General features: G+C 39.4%; 1 protein-coding gene across 1 annotated transcript; it reads right to left on the bottom strand.

Moving 5' to 3' along the window:
- Positions 1-1,578: 1,578 nt before the first annotated feature.
- LOC137294059 (amino acid transporter heavy chain SLC3A1-like) lies at positions 1,579-8,712 on the bottom strand. Its single transcript, XM_067824988.1, has 10 exons — positions 8,127-8,712; positions 6,704-6,877; positions 6,190-6,335; positions 5,579-5,704; positions 5,066-5,170; positions 4,045-4,133; positions 3,553-3,751; positions 3,184-3,366; positions 2,675-2,791; positions 1,579-2,333 (listed from the first exon to the last, which is right to left on the bottom strand). The coding sequence occupies exons 1-10, from the start codon at positions 8,545-8,547 to the stop codon at positions 1,992-1,994; spliced, it is 1,902 nt and encodes a 633-aa protein (XP_067681089.1). The 5' UTR covers positions 8,548-8,712; the 3' UTR covers positions 1,579-1,991.
- Between the last annotated feature and the right edge of the window lie 269 nt (positions 8,713-8,981).

The following is an 8,981-nucleotide window of genomic DNA, read 5'->3' as shown; positions in this document are numbered from 1 at the left end:
ACCAGAGGCTATAAACCCCGCGTGTAGTGATTCAGGTTAATCTACAACACGTCTGGTGAACCGTGGATATAAAGAGCATTTGCATGTGGTCGTAATCTCATCTATGGTCAGGTCGCTTATTTAAATCCACAATAGCTCGGCAGTGGGATTAGCTGTGGGCCCTTCCGTCAAGGATGATCAAACCTCTTACCAACCAGGAGGCGGCCATTAGGGCACACCTGATCGTTTCCTTTCTTTGATGAAATACCACCTTCTCGTAAAGTCGAGCAGTGGTCCGTAGCCTGACAACGCCTGGGCAGAGCTCGAGCACCCACATTCCCCCTTCTTGTCTGTTTCATGCTCGGCTAGTTCACCTTCTAAAACGCAGTTGCACCCTGCCATATAGCAAAGTGACACGAAGGAATTGTCACATTTGCATAAACTACGTTCACGCACGTGGTACACCCGTAGTATTACTGGCTGTATGCACTGTAACAGCTGTGTCCTGTTGTCGAAAACCAGACGCTGGTCGGAGGTTCGAATTAAAGTGTAAGCAAGATTAAAGTCAGATTATATCTACCACATTTCCACCGACAAGTACTGTATACTGAACATAATGGCGTTAACAAACAATAATCTTTGTTCACCTACTTTGGTTTCTAAAGAGTTCTACACATCACAAGCATTTGCTATTTTTAATTATTTTGTTTGTTCATTTAACCATTATATATGCAACACTTGTGGTTAGTCTTAAGAACACCACATTCATTCTCATATGGCTGTGGCAAGCTTGTTTCTGTGTGTAAGTTCGCTTATCAACAAACCACATCAGAAGAAAGTAATATTCAGGCTGGACTATTTACAGAAACAATTCGTTTGGTGCTGTGAAGATGACATAAATAGATTACTGGTAGTCAGCAGGTTTGAATACGTCCCAGCATAAAGAATGGTCTTGTCCTGATGTACTTGTGTGAAAGGTTTGTGCCCAAGTGTGTAATTTCTAAGGTGTGAATATTTCCAAATACACCATGATCGTATGGTAAATAGTGCGCACACTTCTGGGAAAGTTGTGTGAGTGCGTGTATGCGCACACACTTCATTTATACCAGTTTCAATGATCATTTAACAGTACATTTCAGGGCACCCCACAGCAATATCCATTTATTCACATCATATTCTGAACACCAAGGAGTGATCTGAAGATCCCATGCCAGTGTCGTATGTGTAAGAATGTCCCAATAATTTATGAACATTTCCCAATATATCTTATCACAGTTCTTTGTGTATGAAATTGAATATGTCCAAATTTACCCTTTGCATATAAGACACTCTCGATATAGTTTTGGTCAAGGTCAAGTTGTGGATATGGCCAACTGTATGTAGCTGGAGAAATAAGACTCTACATAGGAATGGCTTTGTGTGGACATATGACCTGGGTCAATGACACGATGTTGGATTTCCACCATACATCATGTTTGTCTCCCAGTAGTTTAGCTCTTCCTGGTTGAAATTTGCCTTACAGCCATAATGAAATGGTTTTATGACCTAGACTGATTACTAATAAATCATCATTTACCCACATAAAACACTCAACCAGACTTGCTTTCAAAGGTTTTTTATTCTGAGTTGGATTGCAGGTTTTTGTAGATCAAAATACAACTTAAATGCCCTCGATTAATGCAACACTGATTGTATCAGACACTGAACAGACACTGAGGTATATCTGCTTATACCTCCTTTATACAAAGACAACTCATACATTTCAAGACACATTTCAAAGAAAATATTCTGTTGTCCTAAGTTACATAAGTGTGAACATGTACATGAGGGCGTAGAATTCTTTATGTCTCTTGGCAATATTTATTTTAAATTTTCAAATGCCAACATATTCTCAAACAACCTGAAAATGAATAGCATGATATATGAGAAGATCAAGGTTTTAGTTAAGTTGCTCAACTAATGGCATTCCAAAAAAAATCCAACTAATGTGAACAAGACACTGTCTTGAATTTTCAACCATCTAGTTTCAGGATAGCAGCCTCGCCACCAAGTATCTCCAAGTAATTGCTCTTGAGGTTGACGGTCTCCCCATTCGTGTCCTGGTGAGAGTGGAACATCACAGTAGCTTTCTCCGAGAACAGATCTCCTTTGAACAGATGACTGACAGAATATGCTCCAAAGTTGACGACCACCAGATAGCCTGGGAAGCCTTCAGCTTTGCGCACAAAGTAGACCATGTCGCTGACCAGTCCTGTGGTGGTCTTACCAAACTGGAGAGATTCAGCACCACGTAGTTTTATCAGTTCAGCAATCTTCTCAAACACAGACTCTTTCCTGAAGTATGCTCTTTCGGACTGAAAGATAATACAACAGGTCATATACGATGACATGCTTTACTTAAAGGAGTTTTAACCATTAATTTCTCAAAATACTTATTCTGTTGTGAGTATTTTGGTACTGAATGTGAGCACAAAGTTAATATCATTTGGTTACTGAAATTCAACTGATGGAAGTATTTGCTATTGTTTCTATAAGTTTACTGAGAAACTATTATGTAAATTCTTTACAACAGGATCAATTAACCATGGATAGAAAAGTGAATGTAATAGCATGACATTTAACGTATCCTGATCAACTGATCCTCATATTCTTGTGAAGAGGCTTCAGTACAACAGACTGTTAGACTGTTACTTACAGCTACATTGTTATCTTTGTAAGCATCATTGATTGGCAGATATGGTGAAGAGGCTTCCGTGAATCCAGCATTCACACCAGAATTCCACTGCATGGGTGTTCGGTACTTCATGCGACTCTGAAACACAAAAATGACATTTCAATACTGCTGTGGTATAGAGATAACTGGGTCAGCCGTGCCCTCATCCACAGTCAGTGGAAGTAACAGCTGCATGTTGTTGAAGTGTTCAACAATAATGTGAAATATCTGAATGGTTATTGTGTGGGTGTTATGAGAACCGCCACTGCAGTTTCGGGGTTTCTTGACAGTGTTGAATTAAACCAGATCCATACTTTACTGTGCCAATCAACATGAACCATGCTAAATTGATTGCATATGAACCGCATGCTCTTGTACATTTAGCCTCTTCCGAGTATTGGCTAATATTAAGATTACTCCACCAAACTTGATGCCACACCATGACCTTATAGGAATAAGACAATGCCATAAAGTCAACAAGTCCCACTTACTAACTCCTCCACATCGGTGCTCACTCCAAGGATGTCTGCATTGGTGAAGGTTCCATCTTTCATGCCAACCTCATCTCCATAGTACATGATGGGTGTGCCTGGTAACATCATCTGCAACACAGCTGCCGCTATCTCCTTACTACCCAGTCTCTGACTCACACGGCTACTCTCACCATCACTAAGCTGAAAAGATAAAAAGGAGTTGAAACATTTGAAAGACAGAAACTACAGGTTGAGTGTCAGTTCGGAAGTGTGTCATCTACAGCAATCATTGAATAGTTTTTCTGAACTTAAGCTGAAGATTACTTATGTACAAATTAAATTATTAGAGTTAGTTCAATATAATTCACATCTATGCTAACAGCTCACCATCCATCCCAGCCACTTGTTGACAGTATTTTCATTCAGCTCATCATCCAGCATCTTCTTCACACATTGTGCATCACAGGTGTCGGTTAGCTGGGACACCAGGCCGCTCCCTATGACCATGTGCAGGCCAGGTTTGTCAGATGTGCCATAGTAGGCCATGGTCTGGTTCTTAGTGCCTTCAATGGAGGCATACAGCACCCTGGTGATATATATAGAACACTATTAACAGATGGCCAGTGACTGGAACACCAAGACATGTAGAAAATCAGATGAACACAATTATTAGCAAGCAAGCAATGACACTCCGCTGGCAAGTGACTGTTGGTATGTAAAGATTCGGTTTATCAACATTTGTGATATCAAACTGGAATAATGGCCAAAAGCATTCAAGCAAATCCAATGCTCTGCTTCATATAAAGCAAAATTTTTTTTAAATTTGAACATACGGTCAAGAGTAACAAAGAAACACTCACACCTAGTTCAACAACATACCTTTCTCTGCCAGGCTTGTCAGAGTATGCATTGACAACGGCGCGGAAAGCCTGGACAACAGGGATGCTGCCCTGGTAATTGACATGGGTCTGCAACAAACATAGCAAGTTACTTTCTTGTGCTTCACAATTGGGAGATGATGGATTTATCTTCTGCATCCAAACTATATATGTATGCACAATGTTCACATATACCTTTTAAAAGAAACTCCCTGCACACTGGAATCTGGTCAATAAGGTAGTGAAAGCTATCAGTAGTATCAGTGTAGTGGAAGTTCCAACAATACAACTATGTGTTCCGATTAATATAAATAATTGCAGATTGATTGCAGTGATAAAATGACCAAACAATCAATCACATTTTCTCATAATCAAACACAATTGATATTAAAACAACCGTTTCAGTGTTTGAAACACTTGACAAAGGAACATATCCTTGTCAAGGCCTGAAAATGTGTGTATTTTTAATCACCAAAACCTCATGACTGAATATTTCTTGAAGACTCCAGGAAGTTTATGTTCATTTTAAACAAGTCACCGCTTTAAAGCAGCAAGTTGCATTATGTCATACATACCTGCAATAACTACCTGTATAGGCAAATCTGAAAAATGATGCTAACCAAACTTTTTTGAGGACTGTTTGTTGTCATTGAAGCAATCATCACTTGTCAGATTTCAACCAATACCTAAAACTATACAGAACTCCCTCTAAAAATAACAACTTGTCCTTAAGGCTTAACACAGTTTGGAGTGAGTGAGTGATTGAGTTTAGTTTTACGTAGCACTCAGCAATATTCCAGCTATATGGCGGCGGTCTGTAAATAATCGAGTCTCAGACAATGCTGGGATCAACAGCATGAACATTGATCTGCACAATTTAGAACCAATGACATGTCAACCAAGTCATGACCACCTGATACTATTAGTCATCTCTTACTACAAGCATAGTTGCCTTTTATCGCAAGCAAAGCTCAAACGAATGTGAACCTAAATTATTTTTTTTGTATTTGGTTCTGACTTACCGATTCATCATCTGGGTCTGTCGTGTTCAGGTTCTCTACAAGTAGGCTGGCATCCTTCAGGTTGAATCCTGCGATTCCTCTGCCAAGCCAGAACTTCAAAACTTCCTGTCAAGCAAAAAAAGTCCACATGAGTACCTTGAAATATGAACAAACAAAACTCAAGGTGAAAATTCAATGGAATACCTTTTAATACCATGAGGCTTTCAACAGATCACAGTCATAGTGCTTTCAAAATATCTTTTAGTATTACTCATTGAGGGTCCACAAGTCATTTCAAATGTTGCCTTGAAAGTGATGAAAAGCCTCCTACATAAGAATGTATCACATTTCAACTCAGATAAGTAGTATCTTGGATCTTGCAATATGCAATAGTCGGACTGCATACTGCATTGGCATGTCTACCAAAGGTAACCTTTGGGGTATCAAAATTCAAGGTTTCATCCCAATGTAATGTCCATAACAAAACATGCAACACATGACACAGTGACAGCAGAGAGTAGGAGCAAGTCTGACCTTCATCTCCATCATAACATCGCTGTTCTCCAGGTTGAGGTCAGGGTACTCGGGGCCAGTCTGGCACAAGTAGTACTGATTGCGGGTGGAGTCCAGCTGCCATGCAGAGCCACCATTCACGTTTTTCTGGAACACAAAAGCCAATCGTACTTGAAACCTCAGACTAGTCAGGATGTGGAGAGAGCTTGGAGAAAATACATTTAACACACAAGTAGTTTTTTTTGTCTAAACCCACGAAAAAACAATAAATAAAAGAACCAGCCGGAAACTAAAAATCACTGAGGAATAAATATTTTTACATTAGGTGCATTGAAAGATTGGCTCTCACTGGTCACAAGTGTTTAGGGAACTTATGTAATACAACACATTACACTTAGACTCAAATATCTTTTTCTCTTGAAAGACCTCTAAACCTCAATACATCTACATTTAAAGGCCAATTAGCATGTTTTGTTAACAAAAATATTTCTCTTTCATTTTTACTTATAAATTATTAGTGGATAGTTATATAGAACACATATCCATGCAACTAGTACATGCTCAAGACACAATATCATAACTGTCAAGGAAGACGTTTTGGTCATGGTTATGTATGGGGTTCAGGTTCCTACCCAGTTGTTTGGCGGTCCGCCATTCTTGGCATCAGCCCACACGTAGTAGTCAGCATACTTGGAACTCTTGTCTTTCCTGGATTCCATGAACCAGGTGCTGTTCTTGCTTGTATGGTTTGGAACAAAGTCCAAGACAATCTTCACACCTAAAGTAAACATTACAAATGAATCAGACGTGTTGCAAGGACAATCACACACAAACATGTCAAGCATAGGAACATTCTAACTTACTTGTTGGGTACTGGATGGTTTCCTCAACATTGGCTACAAAAAGTAAGATTGCTACAAATGCTCAGCCATACAAAGTATGTATTACATGTACCTTGGGGGTAACACAATGTCTTTTAAACTCAACACAACATGTGATACACATATATGCTGATGTCGAAAGTTAAAGAAAACTATGAATACCATGTGATCTAAAGGTCTTCCTGCCAAGATGTTTTCACTATTCAAGACTTCTTGAAGTTGTGTGAACATCTGACAATTACATTCACTATCTCATACTAATTACCTGTTTTCTTGAACTTGGCCAACATGGCATCCAACTGTTCTATTGAGCCCAGCACTGGGTCAACATCCTTGTGATCAATGATTCCATTGCCTGTGTCTTTCTTGTAGATGGATCCAAGTGAAAGGACTTTAGCTCCTACATCATCAGTAATGTAGGCCGACTTGGAATTAATGCCTGCAATTGATGAACAAAGCAAATGATAATTTGAATGTATATTAGTATTTTGGTAAGTTTACTGATAATATGCTGAAGTGATACACTTTCTAAGAAAAGAGCAAGCTTTAGCAATACTCCAAACAATTAACCATCAGACCTCCAGATAGGATTTAGCTCATGTGGGTACTGTATCTCCTGTATCTTTTGGAGTGGGAATTATGAATAGTGGGCATTTCAGTTTCTGTTATCCACTCCTTTCAAACATGTGGGTGTTTCAGTTGTTTTACTCCCCTACATACATGTATATATCATTATCACTATGTACGTTTACTAAGCAGGTATATACTGATTTAAGTCATACCAAGGCAAAACCAGCTTAACTATAATGGAATTGATTTTTATAAAAAAATCACTGTTCTGACAGTACAACACTAGTCCTATACTACAGTACAACATAATAGCAATCAATGTCTTTTTCATCCTCATTATTTTTATAAATACAACAGTATGCATATGTTTTGAACAATTTCAATGTTTAATTGGTACACTTTTCTTATTTTTCACTGTGAATTTGAAAATTTTCTATGGGTAACTTACAAGGATATGCAGCTTATCTGGGTCTCTGAAAGACTAGGCCTACAGAGCATCCCACATTCTTAAAATGCCATATAAAGAAATGTCCTCATATTATATTTAAAAGTTGCATATGCACAGAACTCTCCTTGTTGTTGTGTTAACTCTGTTTTGTTATGTAACTGGCTAGATTACAGAATACTGGACACCTGCCATCCTTGAAATCATTAGATTAGGGTTAGGGTTTGGTTTGGAGTTACTTTGATATGACAGTAGTGAGAGTGGAGTTGGGGCCTAACCCTTATGTTGAACGTAATTAATAGGTCCTGGATTATGATGAACATCCGCGAAACCCCAACACAGCAGAGAGTATATGTCAGTGCCGTGGTCGTTGCGCCTTTGGGGACCGCGGCATTCTCAGGAAAGTGTAGCCCTTCCCCAGCACATAGGATTATCCTACAAGAGTTCTAGTGATCTCTGAGTAGCCACTCCGTATCTCCAAGTATGTATACATTCACAGACTGAGCGACTGATCGCTGACCTCAGCTGAAAATCTAATTAAGCCATATATGGACCTCCATTGTCATAGCAATCATGCTTATGATAGCTAGACATGCAAGTCCAAGAGGTCAGATTTCCATGAAAATTATAGGATTTTGTATGAATCTACACATACACTTTTTTCAAAACTTACCCTCGAGATCTCCCTTTCCATCCTTATCACTGTCCATGAAACTCTTCGGGTATACGCTGTAGACGACCTCTTTGTTATACCACTTCAGGTCGGGGCGGTATGCGCATCGAGGAGCCAGGACGATGATGATAATGGCTGCCGCCAGCATCGCAATCCAGCCGACCCAAAAGAGGACGAACAAGATGATACGAAGTCGTTTCCAAAAAGGATCGTTGACATACTGCATCAGTTCATCTTTCCCCAGGCCAGCAAAAGATTCGTTCGATTCAGAGGGAACTTCAATTTCGACATGGGACTCGTCCATGCCTTTACCGCCATTCAGAAATTTCGCTTTCGAGTCATCAAGGTCGACTTCTGCATTTACAGCATCGGCCTCCTTGATCGGTACCTTTTCGTCGTGATTTGTATTCTCGTCCGACATTTTGGCAAAGTTTAACTAAGATATACACAACTGTAGCTCTATGATGGCGCTGACTAAGAACGGCAGAATCTCCGCTCCACGTTGCACGTCTCCCTTTCCGAACTGAGTCTGATGAAATAGCCTCGCACGCATTGCGAGGTTAACATCCGGGTCTTTAGAATGGACCAGTTCATTATTTCAAAGGGAGGGCAAACTTATGAAACCAACAATAACTGTAACAAACCCATGATAAACGTTCTGTGGTTTTTATGTTTTTTTGTTATCAATATTAAAGTTTTTATGTGTTGGATAAATAAACTATAGAGATCAGATGTTATATTATGTACCGCAAAGGTAATATTGACGCCTTGTTTCATCACCACCCCCTTAAAATGTGCTTAAGGTACTGTAATTCGAGTTCATGCTTGTCAGTATAACCCAGCTGGTACATACCG

This window comes from Haliotis asinina, chromosome 8 (genome assembly GCF_037392515.1).
Source record: "Haliotis asinina isolate JCU_RB_2024 chromosome 8, JCU_Hal_asi_v2, whole genome shotgun sequence".
Taxonomy (NCBI): Eukaryota; Metazoa; Mollusca; class Gastropoda; order Lepetellida; family Haliotidae; genus Haliotis; species Haliotis asinina.
Note: the sequence above shows the minus strand (reverse complement) of the source record. Positions and strands in the feature narration are given on the sequence as shown.

Coding starts and splice junctions, on each gene's coding strand:
- LOC137294059 (XM_067824988.1), bottom strand. CDS start 8,547: ATGTCGGACGAGAATACAAATCACGACGAAAAGGTACCGATCAAGGAG. Junction 5,705..6,189: donor GCGGACCGCCAAACAACTGG/GTAGGAACCTGA, acceptor TTTGTGTTCCAG/AAAAACGTGAATGGTGGCTC. Junction 3,752..4,044: donor GACAAGCCTGGCAGAGAAAG/GTATGTTGTTGA, acceptor ATATATCACCAG/GGTGCTGTATGCCTCCATTG.